We start from the raw sequence: 22,733 nt of genomic DNA, 5'->3' as shown, positions 1-22,733 counted from the left end.
GTGAAGCATGTGAAGGTATATGCTCAAAGATTGTTAATATATGCTGAATTCTCATTCAAATTGATAGATCTTTGGCAATAAACAAGACAAGAGGTAGTTAAAAGGAATATATATATATATATATATATATATATCATGGAGAATTCTTTGATTGCAATACATCCGTGATAAGAAACTACAAAACAACGGATTTGTCAAATTTGCGACGAAATTCTGCCTAGGTTCTTGTGATGCAGAGATTGATGCGGAGACAGAGGTTGATGCGGAAACAAGCTGCGAAAAACACCTGCAAACTCAAAATGTGTAGAAGCTCATTTCTTCTTCCCGCCCTTGGCAGCATCGCCAGCCTTAGACCTAGTTTGGGAGTGAGGTGCTTAAAAAAAAAGCACCCATGAAAAAAAGCTGTGAGGGTTTTAGGTGTTTGGTAAACTGAAAAAAAGGGCTTATTTTGGAAGCTGCTGTGAGAATAAGCTGAAATCAAAGGAAAAAGCTGAAGCTGCTATTTGTAGCTTTGGAAAACTGGCTTTTTTTCAAAGCACTCGAAGCTACAGTGCTTCTTTAATGAAAAGACCCACTATTAGACTGCTTTTTTTTCCAAAAGCACTTTTACAAAAAAGTTTACCAAACACTCTGCTGATTTATTTCACAGCCGCTTATTCTCACAGCACAGCCGCTTATTCTCACAGCAGCTTTTTTTCAAAGCACAGCAATACCAAACCAGCCCTAAGTCGGCACAAAACAATGAAAATGTTGAGAAAATCACAAAATTGTTAAGGCACTGAAAACATAACAAGCTTCAGAAAAGTAAAATCCACCAACAATTTCAGGTTCAAGAGAACAAAAAAAAGCACCTTCTTTACTCCGCGGATCTTCTTGGCTCCGTTCTTCCTTTCCTTGAGTTGTTTCCTTGACTTCTCCACCTTTGTATCCAGTCCATTCTGCACAAGTAGCCATGGTTGAGCGAGTGAGAGAGAGTGAGAGAGATTGAGACTGTCCGCGTGTGTAGATATAAGGGATTCAAGAGACAAACCCCCAAGGACGTCCATTTCAAGCCAAACCAAAAACACATGCAACAACTAAAAGATACCCTATTCACCAAAATCATAGCATTCAAAACCTACTAAAAGACACCTATTAACTTGGGAAGGATAGCAAACCATACTTCTATAGCATATAAAACCATTACATTCCAGAAGCAGAAGCATCGATAAATCATATTATTCAAATTCTATGAACTCTTCCTGTGGAAGGTGATAGATTAGAGGATTGAAATAAACTAATCAACATAATTTAAAACAGATGCACCTCTGTTAATAACCCTATGTTCTACAGTTTATGAATAGCCTGAAAGGGCCTTTTTATCAAACCCATACGATAAGAAGGAATCCAATTAATGCACATTTGAATGACGAGAAATAAAGTGATGTCGAACCATAAAGAACTAAAATTTACATGCAATGTTCTAGAGAACAAGAGGGTAAAGTTACCCTGATCAGCCTGTACTTGGGCTCGTACTTCTTTGCATTCTCAACTGATTCATAAATCAAACCGAAACCAGTGGATTTCCCCCCCTCCAAAATGGGTGCGGAACTTGAAAACAAAGATGGCATTTGGATCCCTCACTTCATACAACCTTGCCAACTTCTCCTTCAACTCTGCCTACATTACCACACGGAACAAAAATTGTTTTCAGCTGACAAAACAAACAATCCGCCAACCAAAAAAATAAAGCCACAACCAAAGAAAACGTGAGATTAACAGCACTGGCACAAAAGGCATGAATTAACAGCTAAAAACCGTCGATACATTACAACCCAAACCTTGAAACCATTGTCTAAGGTTCAAAACTTATCTTTGAACTTGCAAAATACCATTAAGCCAACAAAACTAAAGTTTTCCATAGTAAAATGTTGGCACTAACGTTAGATAATTAAACGACAGAAAACCAAACCTTGGAAACATTCGGTCTTCCTGGATGCAGGACATTGATAACCTGCACCGAAACAAAGGAAAATTAATGAAAATGGCTTGAAAACTTTGAGTTTTACAAAATAAAGGGAAAAATGAATTATTATGATTGACATTTTAGTGTAAAAATATAGTTTTTCGTTAAAGTGAATAAATTCCCCGAAACAAAGGATTTACACACTCCAAGTTAAAAAGTAGAAGATATACATTTCTGGGTAAGCATTTTTACAGCTTAAGATTCCACATCGGAAGCACAGTTCAATTTACGATATGGGATTGTTGGGTTAAATTCTTTCTTGTTTTTTCCTACGTTTTTGTAGTTGACCAAACAGGAGGATAGTAGTAGGTAGAATACTCACGAATTGTTTCCTGGAGAGGAGACGGTTGGTCATGAACTTCCTCGTCCGGATCGTCACCGCCTTGCTATCCGCCATTGCTGTCTTTCTCTACCTGTGTTTCAATGTCTGCGCCTCCGTGCCTCTTCTTTCCTTCCGTGCGTGCGTGTGTGCGAGCTTTTCCGGGAAAGAAGACAAGAGTTTTAGATGCTACAACTGAAAATATGTTGGGCCGCTCTCCAAAATATTTCTCAACCCAAGCCCACCAACTTCTTTTTTTTTTCTTTTTTTTTTCTCAAATTAAAAACACCAATTAAAATTTCAAATAATGTTTGTGGCTGTAAATATTTTTATTAGTATAAAAAGAATTATAAATATTTATTGTAATTTTTTCTTTATTTTTGTTAAGAAAATAATTTCCGCACTTTCTTTTTCTAAAAACAAAGGTCAAGCGCATAAAAAAATATATGCCTCTGTTCAAAAATCATTTCTCATTCTTTTGTAACATTTAAGTTTTAGCATTGCCATTGTTTTCCAGAGACATTGGAAAATCAATTTTTTATTTTTTTTTTATCAACGTGACGATAAATTTGAATTTGAAACCTCTTTCCCTCTTTGGGAGAGAAGTTTCACTAAAAAAAATAGTTAGTTGGTAGGGATCGGATCATTGATAGAACAAAATACAGTCGGACAAAGCCGAGCAAAGGTGGTGAATTAAATTGAAAACATGGCACGATACAATGAAGCTGGTCAAGTTGAAGATAGCAACTAGCAAGGCAACACGAAATAGGATAATAGTATTATCAACGGATGCATCATGTATGTATATAATAGGATAGTATTCATGTACATGAAGATAAAATTATCCTCTTAATTGATAATTAATTAATTAGATGGCAATGCAGGTGGTGTAGGGTGCGACTGCGAGTCAACCAGGATGGACCAGAGAACATGCACATCTTCGCATGGACAGGACCTCACATCCTTGTACAGTATATATATCCCTTTTCCTGCAAGTTTGTAAATTAACAAGAACAAAACAAAACAGAACCAAAAAAGTATGAAGATCGTATGGATGTTAACTGAGAGCTAGAGAAAAGATAGAATTAGATGGCGAAAGGAGAAACGAGGAATTGCGTACGCTTTCTGTGGCTCGAGTGCAGACGATCCCAGAGCTTCTTCAACGGGGAGACGAGGGAGCGAAGCCACCCCATTGAAAGGAAGGAATGAATGGGGAAGGAGGTGGAAGGAGTTTTTAGAGTTTAAATGGCGGGTTTGTTTGTCAATCATGCTACAAAGGTATATCACTCTTGTTGACGAGTCTTTGTCACATCCTTTTTCTTCCCCCCTACCAAATTAAGGAGCAAACCCCTTCTCATTTCTCAATCCCAACCATTCTTTTTCTTCCTTTTACACTTGAAAACTCATTTTCCTTCCAACTGACATAATTGTATTCGTATTGCTTGCGCCTCAAGCCTCTCTATCTCGTGCAGTTAATCGGTTTTTTCATGCTCATTTTTGGGTGCTCGTGTTTTCCTCGTGTCAAATACAGCGTTCGAGTTTCTGAATTTAGCGATGAGGTGTAGTAGTCATAGTAGTTAGAGATAATGTAGTAAGGATACAAGCAAGATATTGGATTAGTCGTCCCCTTCAACTTGAAGGAACCTGCCTTCCATATTACATTTACAAAGTGGTTGCCTTTTTGACCCATGAACGTTGTATGAAAATGCTCGATTAATTCGGATAAAACGGTAATTAAGACTGAATAATTCCATAAGCAAAGTATCGATCACGTACGAAGACAATTAATCTAATATGATTGGATGACATTACCAATTTACTCACACATGTGGTTAATTTGTCTACGTTATGGGCTCCATCTTCACCCAAAGGAAAAGCAACTTCAGAAAGGCTTCTTCTTCTCTTCTCCTATACACTTTACAGATCGTACAATAACATCACTTTATAGATCGTTTCTTTTTCGCTGCAAAATGCGGTGATCATCATCAAATCAAAGGGTTTCGGATGCAATGATAATAGAATTTCGGAGGAGTACATTATTATCGCGTGCGTGCGTATGTAAAACAAGTCATCTGTAGGAAAAGTTTTTTCTTTTTCACACATGAATCTAGCTAATACATACTAGAAAGGAACTGCTTCAGCTCCTGGAAAACAAAGATTATGGGAAAGTAATTTTACTTTTTACGTAGGCTGACCCGATTGCTTACTCTAATCCAAAGCCCTCCCTCTTGATTATTAATTACACTGCAACGTCAAGGCCCGAGCAGCTAGTCTACCCCCAAGTCCTTTCCTCTATTCGTTTTGCGATGGAACTGAGACTGCCTCCTCTTATTTCCTGCATATCAGTGCAGTTAGAAAATGAAATCTACAGTTTCATCGTGTGTAAGAGAAAATACTATGAACCTTAAGAAGATGCACGGAAGATGGACATACCAAGGAAGCTTAAACGTGTCTTTCCACCATCCCTGCTTTGAGCAATTCGCAACTATCCTGTCCAAGCGTACAATAATCTCAGAGAAAATGGGTCTCATAACAGGTTCTGGATCCCAACATTCCTCAATCAATCTGCACGCATATCATTGTAGCATCATCATTTAAGCATTACAATTCCCCTTTCAGATACGATGAGAAAAAGTTATTGCATATTAATCAGTAGACCATTTGGTGACTTGTATTGAAATCAAACTTACTCTTTCAGTACAGGGGGATAACTTTTTGATTTGGTCCTCAACTGCGGTCTTTTTCCTTCCAAACACATCAGCTTCACAGATTCTTCAATAGGCTTGGGATGGAATGGTTGTATTCCCTCAATCATCTATGAGAAAACACATCCACGTAAGGAACAAGTTAACGCTTTATTTCAATGTAATAAACAACAATGTAATGTTTTCCGCAAAAGATAAAAAGAAAAAACCATACAAAAAAATCCCCCAAATCAGCGGTGTTTTAAAATAAGAATCAAAAGTCAAATGTCTGCAAGAGTGCCATATTCACAGCACAGTGTTTATGTGTAGCGTGTGTGCTTGAGAATGCAAAGTACTGACAAGAAAGGAAACATATTCTAGAAACTTAGGCAAGTAGAGCTAATTTAGAAGTGCTGAACTGACAATGAATCAAATTTTATAACACAATGAAGATAGTAAAAAGGTACCTCATATAATATAAGACCGAAAGAGTACGCATCCACACTTCTGTCGAAAATTTCATCTTTGTAGATCTCAGGTGCCACATATAAATCTAGAATGAAAGAGGAAAAATTATAATTCAAATCCTGGTGATGTGCATGTGGTCCAAGAAAGTTAAGCAACAATCAGAATTCAAAATTTTAATTATGAATATTTCTCTACTCTTAAAATAAGAATAATATTATCATAGAGTGCACATCGTGAGAGATGAATTCAAGGCAAGAAAGTTATTCAGTTGTACAAGAACTTACTTGAAAGGTCAGTGTCAGCCCAAGGCTGTGCTAGTTTTGCTTTGTTAGGTGAGATTTTTGACAACCGTATCAAGCCAAATCCAGCTACTTTCAGTTGACCTCCATTATCGAGCAAAATATTTCTGGCACCTTACCCAAATTTCAAATATTAAATAACCATTCATTCCAACCAGAGAACCATCAAAATTCAATAGGCAATAATTACACATATATGTATCAACTTATTTATTCGGTTGTCTTACTTTGGCTTTAAATCACAGTGGATTATTGGGTCTGGTTTACATTCATGAAGATAATTCATGCCCCTGGTAACAAGAATAAGGAAAGAAAAATGTCATAAATGTGAACTGGCTGAACCTAGCTACAGACGTCAGAAGGAAGAACTTGCTTGAGGTACTCATAGATATGAATCATATGATGCAATTTATGTGCTTGTCATATGAACATAAACTTATTGTGTGTGTGTGTGTGTGTGTGTATGCTGATTTATAATTAAATGGGAAGATTTAAAAGAATAATTGGCAGAAAAAGAAACACATGCCTTGCAATGTCAAGAGCAAATCTTAGGGCTTTTGATGGAGATAAGCGCCCTTTCTTTTGAAGATAGCTTCCCAAGTCACCCTAAAATATCACCATCAAAGCATGCCAAGTCATGGTTAAGATATTTAAGTGTATAATGAGTGGACAAGCACACATACAATTTATATGCAGAGAGGGAGAGAAGATTACTTTTGAATGATACTCTGACACAATCATCATCGGTATATTTTGGGTGACAGCACCAACAAATTGAACGACATTAGGATGCCGAACCTTCTCTAACAACTCCAGCTCATGTTTGAAGGCATTACTGTTGGATTTAAGGAAATATGAAGAAAGAATGCATCATAAAACAGTCATAGAAGTCTATAACATAAAATTGTGCCATCCCACACTGAACTAATGGATCTGCAATTAACTAAGGAGCAATCAAACAATAACAAGATTATATAAATTGTATTACATTAGAATTAAGTGGTAGTACGACGTCACCTAAACAGGTTTCAGGGAATGAGAGTACATACATGCTTTCAGGGTCCGTGTAGCAATCCTTGTCAAGTATCTTTACAGACACCTTTGTACCATTCCATTTAGCCACTTGATACGATCCCTATTGAGAAAAAGGGAGAAACATATCAGTAATCTATCTAAATAACAAAGCACAAGTTACTTGTGTTGCCCATTTGCAGCATTATGCATGTCCTGAAGGGACTCAGACTTTCAATTTTCCCGAGTACAAAGAAACTGCGATCAATTCACCGAAGACTTTAGACACGACACATCATAACTACTACCACTACTAGTAGACTGGAGTGTACATGAACTTTGAAAAGTAGAGCAGAAATCTATAAATGGTGGAGAAAAGGGGAAAAGGGACAACCTTTGTGATACCATCGCTCTTTCGAACTTGAAGCTCTAACGGATTGAGCTCATACTCTGGAACTTCTCGAGGATTTGCAACAGTCATTGGTGTCTTCCTGGTTTTCTAGAAAATAAAACAAAGAGAATGCAACAAAGGCATGAATCTCCACCTGTAGACAGGCTAAAATTTTCAATCAGAGAGAAAGAAGGAAGTTGATCGGAGTATAGACCTACCGGAACTTTGGCTCCACGTGCCTTCAGAATGTTGTAAACTTCCGTGTTCCCGTAATACTTGGCATCTGCAGCTGCCTGTCCACATTCAACACATTTGAAATATGCAATCTCCCCCGTTATAATATCACAAACAATACGAAATTGTAAGCATATGTTTTTTTTTGTTAATTATATTTACACTCATAATATTCTAACTAAAATTTGATTAATTTAAGCAAACACATTAACACAGAGAGAATTAATCGAAAGGATAATTATATTGATTCATGATCATAAGATAGATAAGAAAGAGCGTAGCAAGGAAGGAGTACCGTGCTGCCCCAGCGATCACGAGCATCGATATTGGCCTTGCGGGAGAGCAACAGCCTAACGACCTCGACGTGGCCCTCGCAGGCAGAGATATGGAGCGCCGTACGGCCGTCTAAATCGATGCTGTTGACGTCGATGCCTTGATTGAGGACGTCCTCGACGCCGTGGACGTCGCCGCGGCAGGCGAGGAAGAGGAGGTTCATGGTGGAGTCGAGATTCTCGGGGACGGAGAGATCGACTTCGTCGTCATCGTCGTGGGAAGGGCTGCGGCGGATGGGGTCGAGGGAGGACTGCCTGCCGAAGCTGAAGCGCAAGTTGTTCCTCTTGGGGTCGAGCGAGGATTGGCGGGTGAACTGGCGGCTGAGAGTCCGCTTCAGCGACCCCGTGGAGAACTGCCGCGATATCCCCCGCTTCAGCTGCGCCGCGATGTTCTCCATTTTAATTAATCTAATTTAATTTAATCACTGTGTCTGTCTCTCCCTGAACTTTTCGATCAACTTTTACTGCAGATATATATATGGTGGTGGCGGTGGTGGTGTTTCAGAATTTGCAAACTGCAACTGCAATCTTTGTGATAATTCAAGTGCAGCAATTGCAATTGCAATTCAATGGAAGAAGTATGCGCATGCAGCAGCAGCTGTTATACAACTACAGATACAAGATCATCTTTGTCATCTTCTTCTTCTTCTTGGTCTTGCTGGGGATGAACTTGTTCCCGCCGGTAATGCTGGTGGCGGTGGTGGGTCGGGATCGAGAGCTTGAGTGTGGGGCCCTGAGAGAGGGGGTTAAGCTCTCGATTCCGATCGACGAGGTGAGAGGAAGAGAAAATGAGGTCTGGAATGAGAGAGCGAGAGAAGAGGAGAGAGATGAGGAGAGATCCGAGTGGGGCGCCGCGCATTCAACGAGAGAGAGATGGAGGGGGGATGCTTTTATTTTTTGCCTCCTGTTTCCACACACCGCCGCGGAAAAGCCGCTTTGGATAGTTCTTTTCCTTTCCCTTCCTTTCCTTTAGTTAACGGTTTTTATAACAAATAGTTCTGAAATTGGCCAAAATTGAATGTCTTTTGATCGTTTATTCAAGAATCTATCAATATAGTTTCTGAAATTTAACGTCGCACATTAATCTGATCCTTCCATTTCACTTTTGTGAAAAATTCAGTTTTATTACTCGCGTGACAAGTAAAACAGAAATTCTTTTATAAAAATTTGTGTGAATGACTAAATTAACATGCAATAGCAAATTGAGTGACCATGTTAAGTGATTTTGAAAATTAAAAAACCAAAACAATTTGCGATTAAAACCTTTGAGTAATGGACAGCTCAATTTTCTTGTTGGACGTATAAAACGCGGCAACGCTACAGTTTGCTTCAGGTTCTGTTATTATTTGCGTCATTATTCAAGAGCAATTACCTGTAATTTTGTCAAAGAAAATCGTTACTTTTTATTCATTTTGTTTCCCTTGTAGCTGAATTTCGTTTGATTTGGTAAGAATGACATGGATTAAGCCTAAAAGAGGAATTAGCTGCCTCTGCCACTCTGCCTCTCTGTAACAGCGTGTGGTCCTTTTTGTCCCCGCCCAGCACTAAAAACTAAATAGGGTAAAATTGGAAAAAAAACAGATGATTTTCTGATAAGTTTTATGCCTATTGTCTGCTCACGTGAGAGCGACTTTTATGCCACAAATACACCGTCGATGTGTAATTTTTTTTTTTTGCATGACGTTTGTATCATTTTTTTGAGAGATGACGACGTGTCACGTAAATTAGTGTATATACGTCTATTTTACGTTTAATTCGCCTCCCTGTCCTTTGAATTTAATTATTTAGCAAAAAAGAATGTGGCTATGTCTACATGAAAGGAATTTTTGCATGAACGTTTGTATCACTTTTTTTGAAAGACGATGATGTGTCACGTAAATTAGTGTACATACGTCTATTTTACGTTTAATTCGCCTCCCCGTCTTTTGAATTATAATTATTTAGCAAAAAAGAATGTGGCTATGTCTACATGAAAGGAATTTTTGCATGAACGTTTGTATCACTTTTTTTTAAAGACGATGACGTGTCACGTAAATTAGTGTACATACGTCTATTTTACGTTTAATTCGCCTCCCCGTCTTTTGAATATAATTATTTAGCAAAAAAGAATGTGGCTATGTCTACATGAAAGGAATTTTTGCATGAACGTTTGTATCACTTTTTTTTAAAGACGATGACGTGTCACGTAAATTAGTGTACATACGTTTATTTTACGTTTAATTCGCCTCCCCGTCTTTTGAATATAATTATTTAGCAAAAAAGAATGTGGCTATGTCTACATGAAAGGGACTTTGATTTAATGTAAGATGTTGACATATTTGTTTTTGTTTGTTAAAGTTTGTACTGGAATGAATGCGATTAGTGGCTGAGTCCACTTGTAAGTCATCAGTGGATCTGGCCGACTCGGTCAACCCAGAGTATGGAACACACAAGTTGAATCATTAAAGTATCTTATCATCGTCTCACACAGTGAGTGCCCGTGATCAAAGAGATACAAGACAATTCTAGTGCACGGGATAAAAAAGAAAACTAATATATGACATATCTCCCATTCAACGTGATGAAAGAGATACAAGTCAATTGGCAAACCTTCACACGTTAAGGTCTGATTTGGTATGGAGATAATTTTAAAAAAGCTGTGAGTTTTTTTGTGTTTGGTAAACATTCAACTTCAATTTTTTTTCATAGTTTTGAGTGAAAAAAAGCCAAAAACAAGAAGCTGCAAAACCCAGCTTTGAAAAACCGGTTTTTTTTTCACATCCGTTTTACATAAAAGTTTACTAAACACTATAATACTGTTTTTTTTTTTTTCAAAAGCATTTTTACAAAAAAGTTTACCAAACACTCTACAACTTTATTTCACAGCCGCTTATTCTTACAGCACAACAGAAGCAGTTTTTTTTTTCAAAGCAGAGCAATACCAAACCAGCTCTAAGAGAGATCAATTCCCCCCATCCAAAATGTTATTCTATGCCATTCTCCAATACTCCCAATTCTCACCAAACAAAGGCAATTGGCAAACCCTCACACTCCCTCCCTCTCTTCCTTTATCTGGGATTGGGATCGACAGCGTAAGACAAACTTACGCATGCAAAGTTATATATCCAATTCAATAACCACATCTGGAAAGCAACAAACTTTTAACCATATTTTAGGACTAAACATAAAGGTAAGCACTATGTACATGGGATGCCCACTGTGCCACCACTTCATCCCAACAAGAGCACCCATCCTAACAAAACAAGGATTAAGGAAGATCATGTCATTCAAACCTAGTTTGATCGGGCAAGATCAATCCAATTTCTCTATGTTACATGAGAGGCCCTCAAACAAGGTAAACTTCCGCCATGGGTGATGAAATATGGTGAATTTTCATTCTAACTCATCAAGTATGTGTTTCTCATCACAAGAGTCCGGGCACTACAAACCCATCACCTATCAAACAATTCAAAAGAGGCCAACGATTTCTATAACATCACATATCTTGATGCATTCAAGCTTATTATTGCTCAAAGCAAGCAGCGATAAGCCTATATCAGAAACAATCAAATTAAACATCTTTGATAGTTGCAAGCACCAACACGAGGGAAGAAACTAAGAATGTAAATGTCTATCATCAAGTCAACTCAGTACCTTGGTGATCATGCAACTTGAAATTGATTCAGCGAATTAACATCAAACACACTCAATACCAAATAGTTAAGGATTCATTTATCCAAAAGATAGTCACAGCTATAAGACAACTAAGCTACTTACACAACTTAATCCAAAAACCAACACTTTCAGAAAAATGGCAAGGGAATAAGGTATGCAAACCTTGAATGTTTGCTGATGAGTTAAACATCTAAGTGGACTTTTATTGCCATCTGAACTCATCGCAAAGCTAAATTCCACACTAGTGTCAACATAAAGAAGTGAATGATAAAGCATTACTTTCTACGCTTGTTGGGACCGGTCTTGTACCCACCCTTGGTAGGCTTTCCCCAAGGTGTTCGAGAACCCTTCCCATGAGACCCACTACTCTTGCTCTTACCCTCACCTCCACCATGAGGATGATCAACTGGATTCATTGCCACTCCTCGAACAGTTGGTCTGATGCCTCGCCACCGGTTTTGCCCAGCCTTATATAGTTTCTTGGGCTTATTTCCATCACTTGGGACTGTACCAATTGTAGCCCGGCATTTAGAATCAATCCACTTTTCAACACCTGAAGGCAGTCTCACTAAACACCTTGAAACAGTGGGTTCTTTCAAAATCTTTGCAAAAGTGCCAGGTGCTCGAACTAACTTGCCACCTTGGCCCGGGTTCATCTCAATGCTGTGTATTTTGGCTTGAATGTGCATATCAGCAAGCGGCATGCACCTTCCGTATTGTGAATTGATATCATAGTGAAACAACTGATTACTTGAACCAGCTACATCTGCGGAAAGTATAGCACTACTAGTAAAATTCATTCTGGCAGCAACTAGATCAATGAACATAAAAACAAAGGTTTTTCCTAATTTCGACACCTGAAAATGGACACAACCATTCTTAGGATCATTGCTAAAAATTATATGGGTGCAACCTTGCAAAGGTAGTTTACACTGCAGAAGAAAGAAACGACACCAAAGAGGAGGAAATGAAATATCACAATATCAACATAGAGAAGACGATTCTTCATTTACGGATACAATGGTTTATTGATCATCGTTTTGCTTAATACAAACAGAACATCTGTAGGAAAGGAAATAGCACAAAATCAACATAGATAAGATGATTGTTCATTTACGGATACAACAGTTATTTATTGATCATTGTTTTGTTTAAGACAAACAGAACATCTGTATTATCTTATCAAATAGAAACATCCCACATTCCTAGAACTATGGCACAAACATCCCTTGAAATACAGCAGTTCATTCATCAAACTCTAGGCGCCTACTACCTACCGGCTCTGCCATAACTTTCTGGTTAACCCTATATGGCATTGACCTTATAGTTGCCGGGGTACTTTTCCTAATTTTTTAAACTAACAAGCATTCATATAGAAATTATACAGACGATAACTTCACTCAAGAATTCACTTCAAATCTGCGCAACCAGTAACTGAGTGAAATCCTAGTTTTTCTTAACCCTTCATTTCTCAGAAACCAAACAGCAATTTGGCTCAAACATCCTACCCAATGAGCTTAACATGCAAGCTTAAACATTTTTAACAGCTCCGATCAGCTAATTTAAATCGATCTCAAATGAGGAAATGGCATGAAATGAAATACCGGTGGAGAGAGTGCGAGTGGAGGCGCGGGTGGGGACGTTGATGACGTTGGAGTGGCGTAGGAGCCTATTCAACAGGGAAGACGAAGCAGCTCCAGCTCTCCACACCGCCATACGATCCACTTCTACCCTTCTAGGTTTCCCTCCTCCTCTCTTCTTTGTTCGCGCTGCCGCCGCAATTCATTCGGTGCTGTGCGTTTGGCTCCTGTCATTCCTTATACTGCCTTTAAACTGAAACGACCCCGTTTTTGTGTAACTTAATTATGAAGGGGTTTTCGCTGTGATTCACTCGTTAATTTTGTGAGCCACGGTCAATTACTTCAACTAATTCCTTTTAGGATAATACTTGCATCCCAAATGACGGGATACACATAGTTCTTCATTTGTGAATACCATATATTGAGCATATAAACACAACGATCGGAGCCATTTGATTTTTTAATCATCATTTAAAAATTACTCTTACAAAAAATCATTCGAATCGAAAATTGTTTAATAATCCAAACATATAAAAAAAATTAATGAACATCATGGATAGGTTACTTGGCACCTACATCATTAATTTGTACTATACATTTCAATTACTAAACATTCATCCCTCGTTGGGTGATTAAAAATTTTCGCCGCTAAAAAGAAAAAAAAAAGAGAAAAACATTTCGTCGGAGATCCCACCACCCACTAGGGGTGGGTTCGGTTTAATTCGGTTCGGTTTTTTGCCAAAACCGAAACCAAACCGAAATTTCGGTTCGGTTCGGTTCGGTTCATTTTTTTTTCGGTTTTTTTCGGTTCGGTTTTTTTTCGGTTCGGTTTTTTTCGGTTCGGTTTCGGTTTTTTGTTTTTTTTTTCTTTCAAAAAATGAAAAACATTGAAATTTTAAATTTTAACGTATCCAACATAATCATAACACAAGCATTCTAACTATAATCAAAGACAATGAAAATAAACATTTAAAGTTGAACTAAAATCATCAATCAAGTCTTCCAAAGTCCAAACTAACAACATCACAACACAAAAATCGTACAAATGACTTAGAAAAATTAAATTGTATGATGTTGTTCAAAGATCAGGGTTGTTTGCTTGTAACTGCATGTTGACAACTTGATTAGTAAAAGAAATGCGTGGGTGGATTTATTTAGTGTGTGTTGGATTCTTTTCCATCACAAATTCCCTAAGTAATCTACCCGAAATAAATGTTTATAGATTCTGTTACATGTTATATGAGAGTAGATTTGGAAAAGAAAGTTGAGACAAAAGTAGACAGTGCTATGGAGATGGATGTAGGTACTTCAGGATGAGGTTTGGCTCCGGAACCTTATATGGGGGATAAATAATAGGTTAGGATTTAAAGTTTTTATAGGACTTTTTTTTAATATTTTGAGCTTAAAGTTTGGCAACACATTGGGTTTAGCATATTTTAACTTACAAATTGGGTTTAGAAAATAATATCCAAAACAAATAATTAAATAAAAAAATTAATTTAATTAATTCGGTTCGGTTCGGTTTGGTTCGGTTTCTAGATCACTAAAACCGAACCGAACCAAAAGAATTCGGTTCGGTTCGGTTTTTTCAATTCGGTTCGGTTTTTTTGTTCGGTTCGGTTTTTTCGGTTTCGGTTCGGTTTGGTTTTCGGTTTTTTTCGGTTTTCGGTTTTTTGAACCCACCCCTACCACCCACCACCATGTAACTTGTAGTTTCTTTTGTGGTCGTTCTTTTGCTCTAGCAACAAGAGTGTTTATGGTTGTGGTTGTGGTTGCTCTCTTGCCTAATAATGAGAGACCTTTGTAGCATCTATGACTTAATGCTCAAACTTGAATCTTTGAGTTGCAGCTATTGTTCATTGTTGAGGTGGTGGTTCTTGTATTGTTTGTTATTTTGTGCCTGTAGCTAAGAACTATAAGAGGAAGCTCAATGTATATTGAAAGTGACTCGTAGTAATGATTCTTTATTGATGATTGCAAGATTAACAGAGTGCTGCCATTTTATCCCTATGATGTTGATATGATATAGTATAAAAACTTAATATGTTTAGTCCTTGTATTCTCGATGAATTTGTAATGGAGAAAAATTGGTGTTTTTTTAATTACACTTGACATGTCTTATTAGTTGAAAATCATAATATGCATATGAATATATAGAGAATAATAAACACGAATAAATCGAAGAATGAACTAACTACAAACAATTATAATTTTAACAGAGATTTCTAACACACTAGTTATAGAGGACTAATCATAATCACATGCAAAAAAAAAAAAAATAACAAAACTCTAAATTTAATGGCTTAAACCCTAATTTTTTAAATTTTATTTAAAAAAATACTCATTCTCCCGATCGGACCACGTCATTCCCCAGTCAGGCCAAGAATTTGAGTGGGACCGGATTTGGGTTTAGATTCAAATGATAAGAATCTTAAAAATCTGTACATTTTAATTGTTTATCGTAAATTATATAATCATAAATTATTTTAAATTTTTTATTTAAAATTAAACAAATAGTAGGCCACGTACAACCAATTATTATCCTCACAAAGAGGACAAGATCCTCTTCGGATCCTTCTATCAGATCCTCCGGATGCATTAATCCCGTCCGTTCAACCGCAAATCAGACGGGATAAAAGGGATTCGGAAGGATCCAATCCCTTCACAAAGAGCTCGGATCCTCATCCAGTGGGACCAACGAAGATACTGAAAAAGCTGACATGACCAATCCCAAGGGTGTTATCATCAATCGATTAATGCTCTGCTTGAATAGCGTCGTGTTCCCATTCGTAATTGGCAAGTCTTAAGTTACACTAGCAGCCTCTCTCTCTCTCTCTTCCACTCCAATGGCGACCATTTCTCCAGCTTCAGTTCGCACTCCGAACTTCTCTTGGTCCTTCTCCTCGGAGCACCTCCAATCCCTCGGGTTCTCCGAAACTCTATTGTTTCCTCTGACGAGTTCAGCTTCGAGATCAATAATCCATAGCCATGACCGCCACAAGCAACTCGCAGTCTCCGCTAGAAGCTTCGACCAGAATATCGCCGACAGCGCGTTCTCTTCCAACGGCTCTCCTCCTTCGACCACCCGCTCCAAGTATGCACGCGTTATGTATAGATGTAAATTTGTGTGTTTCGTTAAAAAGATTAATCAATTTAATTAGCGATTATTGATTGATAAATCAGGGTAAGAAGGCACACGATTTCGGTGTTCGTTGGGGACGAAAGTGGAATGATAAATCGGATAGCAGGGGTGTTTGCTAGGAGGGGATACAACATCGAGTCCCTGGCTGTTGGTCTGAACAAGGACAAAGCTCTCTTCACCATCGTCGTCTCCGGAACCGAAACGGTCTTACGCCTCGTGATCGAGCAGCTTAACAAGCTCGTCAATGTTATGAAGGTTTAGCTTCTAATCTAATACAAATTTCTGATTAATTAATGTATTAAAATGTTAATTACTCTAGGTAAAGTGTGACCTGCAGCGTTATTTGAGCTAATATTTAGGATTTGTATGAACTCCTGGTCACTTGTGCCGCATTATGTGTTAAAATATTGAATGCATTTGTAAATTATTTTGTTTACTGATTTTTCAGTTTGTTTGTTTGCTTGCTTGTTTGTTTGTTTCTTATAACGTGGTGGGTAGGTTGAAGATCTCTCAATTGAGCCTCAGGTGGAGCGTGAACTAATGCTTATAAAAGTAAATGCCGATCCAAGCTATCATGCCGAGGTAGTTATAGAATCATCCCTGGTATTAGACATAGCTAGAATTGCTCAAGGTTTTGAAATGTGTTTGTTTACGATTTTCTGTTTTTGTTTATATTTACCAGATCAAGTGGTTAGTGAATATCTTTAGAGCAAAGATTGTGGATATCTCGGAACACTCAGTAACCATTGAGGTAATGATTGGTACACGGTCAGTGCAGATGTCATGCAGGCCTTTTGTTGAGATCAAGTGAATATTCATACTTCCTCCATTATTTATAAGACCGAGCATCTGTACATTGATGTAAAGTTTGACTTTTACTCAAGTCCCAAAACCAAGTTACCTTTTTTATATTATTATTTTTATGATATAGGTGACAGGAGATCCTGGGAAGATGGTTGCTCTGCAAAGAAATTTAAGCAAGTTTGGGATCAGAGAAATTGCCAGAACCGGAAAGGTGCCAATTTGATAGAGAATCATTGAAATTCTCTTTTCTTCTTCACCTAGGATCTCATTCAGCAGTTTTTAGTGATGTGTCATGCATCAATATATTTTGTTGTTCTTGCCTGTAGATTGCCTTGAGGAGGGAAAAGTTGGGTGCATCCGCTCCATTTTGGCGATATTCAGCAGCTTCATATCCTGACCTTGAGAGAACAGTTCCCGTTGATGCTCTTGTGGGGGTTGAAAACGGACTAGTTAATGCTGTATCTGATGTGTCTTCTGGGGTATTTTCTTCCTCAGCTTTGGTTTGATTAGTCCTCACCAAATGCATCTGCTGTACTCTGTTTTTTTGTCTCCCATGCTTCTTACAATTTGATGAGATTACGTATGAGGTTGACCCTTTTCTCTGGAGAAAATGGGAATTATTATGCGCTTTTTGATTACTTGATTCGATATTATTTATTTGTTTCGATATACATATAATTCCATTCTAATCATAAGGCCCTTCATAATACAAGAGTCATTATGAAACTTTTGCTGTAGCTATATTATCTGTTCATTAGCTGTTGCTAAATTTAATTCTCATGAAAAATAACAGTCATTGAATGCAATCTTTCCCTTCTTTTTAATCTTGAAACAGTGATTCTATTATTTTTGTATTTAACTGCAAATCATCATTGACTTTTCAATTAATAAATATACATTTGTTCACGAAGGGTGATGTTTATCCTGTGGAGCCGTCTGATACCTTTACTGTCAATCAAGTTCTTGATGCTCACTGGGGTGTTCTCGATGACGAAGATGTAAGTAAATTATATGATCGCTAAATGGTAAATTTTTCAATTTTGTATCTCTTTCAATGGGGTGCAACTCATACCCTATCATAATCACTGAGTTTTTTTTGAGAAAACATCAAAACACTCAGTTTCTATCTCTTTCAGTTTCTATCTCATTCTAAACCCTACTGAGTTTTGTTGACTATTTTTCTTTGAGCTACGCATTTCAGACTAATGGACTTCGATCACACACTTTATCCATGCTCGTGAATGACATTCCTGGGGTTCTCTACATTATTACTGGCGTTTTTGCCCGAAGGGGTTATAACATTCAGGTATATTTTCTCTGCGGTTATTCCCTCCTCTCTGTCTTCTACTCAGGCAGAAAATTTTAGGCTTCTGTTTAAATGGGCTGATTTATTGCTACCAGAGCTTAGCTGTTGGCCATGCGGAAGCTGAGGGGCTATCTCGCATTACTACTGTTGTTCCTGGTACAGATGAATCAATTAGCAAGTTGGTGCAGCAGCTTTATAAGCTTGTCGATGTTCATGATGTAAGAATGTTAACTATTCCAAAGAAGGCATTTTTCTCGACATGTTAAAGAAAATATGTTGGTTCTCATCTGTTGTGATTAATGCAACGAATAAATTTAATGCCATCTGGTTAATGCGATTATAGTCTATGCATGATTTGTCTGTACTGCACCACATATTCTGAGTCTTGAATTCACATTTTTGACCTAAATTGCCTGATTATAGTCACCCCTTCTTTCACAATCATTGTTATTTATAAATGCTGGTTGAATAGCCCGGGAGCATGAAACATCATCAGTCTGTTGTTGTCTCCACAACTAAGTCACTCTCAGATATGATGGAGGGAAAGAAAGAGAATAAGATTTAATTGGGAGGAGATGGTCCAAACCCAGAAGTCCAGCACTGAGATGGCTCATCGCCTTGGCTTCATAACTTCTTTGCACCCTTTACTTCTGTCAGAATAGTTTTGGACCTTTTTTCCCCATAATTTCAGTATCCATAACACTAATAGTCTTTCTTATGTTTAAGTTAAGAATGGTGGCCTTGATGTGAATAACAAAATTTATAACTTTTGACTTGTTCAGGTTCAAGATCTTACCAATTTGCCATTTGCCGAGCGGGAATTGATGTTGATAAAAATTGCTGCGAATGCTGCTGCTCGAAGAGATGTGCTTGATATTGGCAACATTTTTAGGGCCAAGGCTGTTGACGTTTCTGATCACACAATAACCCTTGAGGTGAATATTCCCTTTTCATATATTTTATATATATATATATATATATATATAGGTAAAAACCTCAGTTGCTATGACCCGACGTGAATAGACACGCTATAAATTACCTCAAGATGATGTATGTGGGTGATGATGGATGCTAAGGGGCGATTTTACGTTGTTGGAGGACAGATCTCGCTGTTGGTAACTTGGCACTGATCAAATTACTTGATTTGCTTTTGTCCAGCTAACAGGAGACCTGGACAAGATGGTTGCATTGCAGAGGTTGTTAGAGCCCTATGGAATTTGTGAGGTTTGTCCTGCAATCTTTAGTCAAGTCTTGAAAATTTTGATAAGGGCATCTTGCATCATGAGTCTTGGCTTAGTTCTGTGGACGTGGCATAATTTGTCTTGGCTGTAGTTTATGAGCCGACTCCTTAAGCAATCACAAACTTATTTTCCCTCTAGATTTTTTGGGTGTCATTATTTCTTCAAGATATCAACAATTCTTTATGGATTTGGCAGGTGGCGCGTACTGGACGAATTGCACTGGTGCGTGAGTCGGGTGTGGATTCGAAATACCTCCGTGGATATTCTTTTCCTCTGTAGTTGGCACCGGCTGGTTGATAATGATTTGGGAAACTTGAATGAGAGCACTTGTAAATGTGTGCAAGGTGCGCAATCTTGTATGTACATATGAGTGGATGGCAGACTCCAAGTTGAAGGGCGCATTCAGACTGACTAGTACAACTTCAACTTCTGTGCTTACACTTTTTATTGCAGATCACCTTCCGCTAGGGTATTTGTTTGTGTTTTTTTTCAGTCCATGGAACTTATTTATTTTCATTAGTAGAAGATAAAATCTGTGTTTGCTGAAACAGAACAATGCAAGTATTCGGAACATCACACTAGTATAGCTGATCTGTAATGCGTGTCTTTCTGTACTCAAATTTTGATCGTATATGCTGGAAGTTGGAAAGTTTGTATTGCTTATCCTCTCTTCTCTTTGTTTGCTCGCTTTTGCCCACACCAACCTCTCCGTTGTCTTTTCTTTTCTTTTGGATTCAGAGATGGAGCAGGAACAATATAGTGTTTAAAGTGAGTATATTAAGCATAGATGTCATACGGTTTTGTTATTATGTGATTCCAGGATTTTCTATTATGCTCCGGGGTATTTTGCACTCCAATGTTTTTGGCCGTTAGATCAAAACCTCCGAACTATTTGGTGACGGACGAGTACTTGATTGTACTATATAGTCTATATAATTGAATGATAAAAGGTTTTGTAAGATTATATATTGGTAGAGTACTACATTTATGAATATTTTGATTGAGTAGAAAGGAATGAATGATAATAGTCACTCCTTGGAAACCAAGACAAGTTGCTTTCCGATATTGCGGCCGGAGAAGAGGCCGACGAGGGCTTTAGGAGCGTTGTCAAGGCCTTCAGCAATGTCTTCCACATAAGTCAATTTACCTTGTTTGATGTAGGATATGACCAGGTCTAGGAACTTTGGATAAAGGTGAAAGTGATCCGCCACTATGAACCCTTCCATGCGCACCCGATTCCCGATCATGTACATCAAATTCTGTACACCCGCAGTCTGGCTACCGTCGAACTGTGAGATCATTCCACACGCTGCGATCCGCCCTTTGAACCGCATGTTTAGTAGCACTGCATCCAGCATCTTTCCCCCAACACTCTCAAAGTATATGTCAATGCCTTCCGGAAAGTACCTGCATCATACACCCACATCTCGTCGTATACTTTTCTTTGAATGAATTTTTGGGGATGGGGAAATCAAACTCAGGACGTCGAGTGCAGGGGTGAATGCTCTTAAAGTTGATCTCAGTTACTATACCAACCTTTTCAGAGCTACAACCAGGTCGGTCTCTTCCTTATAGTTGAAAGCTTCATCGAATCCAAACTTGTTCTTTAGCAGATCGACCTTATATAGTGTAAATAATATTGTAAGGAGATCTCTTCAAAGCTAGTGAAAATGAGAAGTGGTTTTGATTGAGGCTCGCAATTAGCATATGCAGTTAATTTTAAGTTACCTTTTTTTTGCTTCCAGCAGTTCCAACAACATAGCAACCCGACAATTTGGCAAACTGGCCAACAAGCTGGCCAATCGCTCCAGCTGCGGCTGAAACGAAGACTTTCTCCCCCGGCTTAGGTGAACAAACCTCATAGAAACCGGCGTAAGCAGTCATACCATTCATGCCTGCGTAATAAGAAAGTGAAGAGATTCAATCAAGAGGATAAGTATATGTATACGAATATACAGGATCGCTCAAGCGCTAACGAGTTACCAAGAATTCCAGTATAGTAAGAGAGGGGGACATCAGTGTGCTGAATTTTTATCAAAGATTCCGTGGCCGTGATGACACTATATTCTTCCCAGCCGGTAAACCCCCAAACCAAGTCGCCTTTGGCGAATTTGGGATGGCCGGAATCCAAAACCTTAGACACTCCGTATCCGCTTATAGGCTGACCAGGTCTGTACATGTCGAGGGCGTAGGAGGAGGAAGCGTCGAGCTTCTTCATGCGTGCAGCCATGTAAGGGTCGCACGAGAGGTAGAGATTCTTGAGTAGAACGCCGGTGAATCCCCGAGGGAGCTTGAGCTTGATCTTGCTGGTGCTCACGCACATGTTGGAGTCCCTTGGATTCCCGCTCATGAGATGCTCCTGAAGTAACACCTGCTTGTTGCTTACTTCCTCCACGCCCTCCGCTTCGACATCATTCGCCATTGCAGCCTCGTCTCCGTGTTAGTAACTTCTTCTCTGCGTTCAGTTTTGCAAGATTAGAATTAGGAAATCCAGATGCGAAGAATGCAGGGCAAATAGAAGAAGTCCAAGAGAGAAGAAGAGGGGTTTTCGTGAGTGGTAGTGGTGTGGACACACGTGCGATTGTTTGTTCTAGTTCGATGCATGGGCTAGCAATGTCGTCGTGCCCATAAATAAAGGCAAACCTCATGATTCGCCTAAAACGTGTAAATCCTTCTCACCTTTTACTCGTTCAATATTTCTATATATATTTTTTGTTTGATGTTCAAAATCTTCTGTAACTAAAATCTTACGTGGCCTCTCTCTACTTGAGTAACACGTGATTTGAACTCAAGTACTGGAGTTTTAGACTGCTGTTTTTGTCTGGCTTTTTTACCAAAATTATATATATTGACCCTCTATTCAGCGGCGGATTTAGAAAGATCTCGGAGGATTTCAGTGTTAAAATACAAGTTTTTTTATATAGAAATGAGCGCGAATTCACTGATGCATTTTAACAAACACTTGGTGGGTTCGTTATCGTAAGTAAAACTGTTTAGTGATTGATAGAATTTGTTAAGTGTTGTCAATGCGACCTGTCAAAATATGCCTAGCAGACGTTATTGATGTAGTAAGTAGACACAAAAGAGACTCGTACTAGACAATGAAGGGTCCTTGGAAGACATTCAGATTGTATATTTTCCAGACTCCAGGTGGTATTGAGACCATCTTGGTTCCAATGTACATCTAAGTCTCCAGGTAAAGCTTTTTCAATTATTGATGCTCTGATTTTTGAAAGAATCTCTTCCCTTGTAATATTGGATGG

The 22,733-nt window shown here is 38.3% G+C and overlaps 4 protein-coding genes and 1 pseudogene across 5 annotated transcripts; 1 reads left to right on the top strand and 4 right to left on the bottom strand.

The window, feature by feature from the left end:
- Positions 1–30: 30 nt before the first annotated feature.
- Positions 31–3,905, bottom strand: LOC126590901 (40S ribosomal protein S24-1-like; annotated as a pseudogene).
- A 136-nt stretch (positions 3,906–4,041) lies between these two features.
- On the bottom strand, positions 4,042–8,143 carry LOC126590774 (integrin-linked protein kinase 1-like). 2 transcript variants are annotated; one of them, XR_007612156.1, is made up of 13 exons: positions 7,707–8,143; positions 7,396–7,470; positions 7,181–7,285; positions 6,825–6,910; positions 6,490–6,610; positions 6,302–6,381; positions 6,003–6,065; positions 5,761–5,882; positions 5,476–5,561; positions 5,015–5,139; positions 4,758–4,889; positions 4,503–4,659; positions 4,042–4,287 (listed from the first exon to the last, which is right to left on the bottom strand). XR_007612156.1 is itself a non-coding variant. In XM_050256285.1 (12 exons), exons 1-12 carry the CDS (start codon positions 8,139–8,141, stop codon positions 4,653–4,655), a joined length of 1,437 nt encoding a protein of 478 aa, XP_050112242.1. In that variant the 5' UTR covers positions 8,142–8,143; the 3' UTR covers positions 4,042–4,652. The 2 variants fall into 2 exon arrangements, 1 of the variants encoding a protein (XP_050112242.1); XM_050256285.1 differs by having other exon boundaries at positions 4,042–4,659.
- Positions 8,144–11,432: 3,289 nt separating this feature from the next.
- LOC126590884 (60S ribosomal protein L2, mitochondrial-like) lies at positions 11,433–13,204 on the bottom strand. The gene is made up of 2 exons (XM_050256405.1): positions 13,002–13,204; positions 11,433–12,163 (listed from the first exon to the last, which is right to left on the bottom strand). The coding sequence occupies exons 1-2, from the start codon at positions 13,111–13,113 to the stop codon at positions 11,673–11,675; spliced, it is 603 nt and encodes a 200-aa protein (XP_050112362.1). The 5' UTR covers positions 13,114–13,204; the 3' UTR covers positions 11,433–11,672.
- A 2,449-nt stretch (positions 13,205–15,653) lies between these two features.
- Positions 15,654–20,133, top strand: LOC126590768 (acetolactate synthase small subunit 2, chloroplastic-like). Its single transcript, XM_050256274.1, has 12 exons — positions 15,654–16,071; positions 16,161–16,374; positions 16,618–16,701; positions 16,802–16,870; positions 17,051–17,134; positions 17,250–17,402; positions 17,835–17,921; positions 18,125–18,229; positions 18,325–18,447; positions 19,012–19,164; positions 19,388–19,453; positions 19,666–20,133. Exons 1-12 carry the CDS (start codon positions 15,824–15,826, stop codon positions 19,747–19,749), a joined length of 1,470 nt encoding a protein of 489 aa, XP_050112231.1. The 5' UTR covers positions 15,654–15,823; the 3' UTR covers positions 19,750–20,133.
- A 273-nt stretch (positions 20,134–20,406) lies between these two features.
- On the bottom strand, positions 20,407–22,075 carry LOC126590818 (2-alkenal reductase (NADP(+)-dependent)-like). The gene is made up of 4 exons (XM_050256333.1): positions 21,454–22,075; positions 21,199–21,365; positions 21,007–21,089; positions 20,407–20,877 (listed from the first exon to the last, which is right to left on the bottom strand). The coding sequence occupies exons 1-4, from the start codon at positions 21,890–21,892 to the stop codon at positions 20,499–20,501; spliced, it is 1,068 nt and encodes a 355-aa protein (XP_050112290.1). The 5' UTR covers positions 21,893–22,075; the 3' UTR covers positions 20,407–20,498.
- Positions 22,076–22,733: the final 658 nt, after the last annotated feature.

This window comes from Malus sylvestris, chromosome 2 (genome assembly GCF_916048215.2).
Source record: "Malus sylvestris chromosome 2, drMalSylv7.2, whole genome shotgun sequence".
In the NCBI taxonomy this organism is placed as follows: domain Eukaryota; kingdom Viridiplantae; phylum Streptophyta; class Magnoliopsida; order Rosales; family Rosaceae; genus Malus; species Malus sylvestris.
The sequence above is the reverse complement of the archived record's forward strand: the minus strand, read 5'-3'. Positions and strand labels throughout refer to the sequence as shown.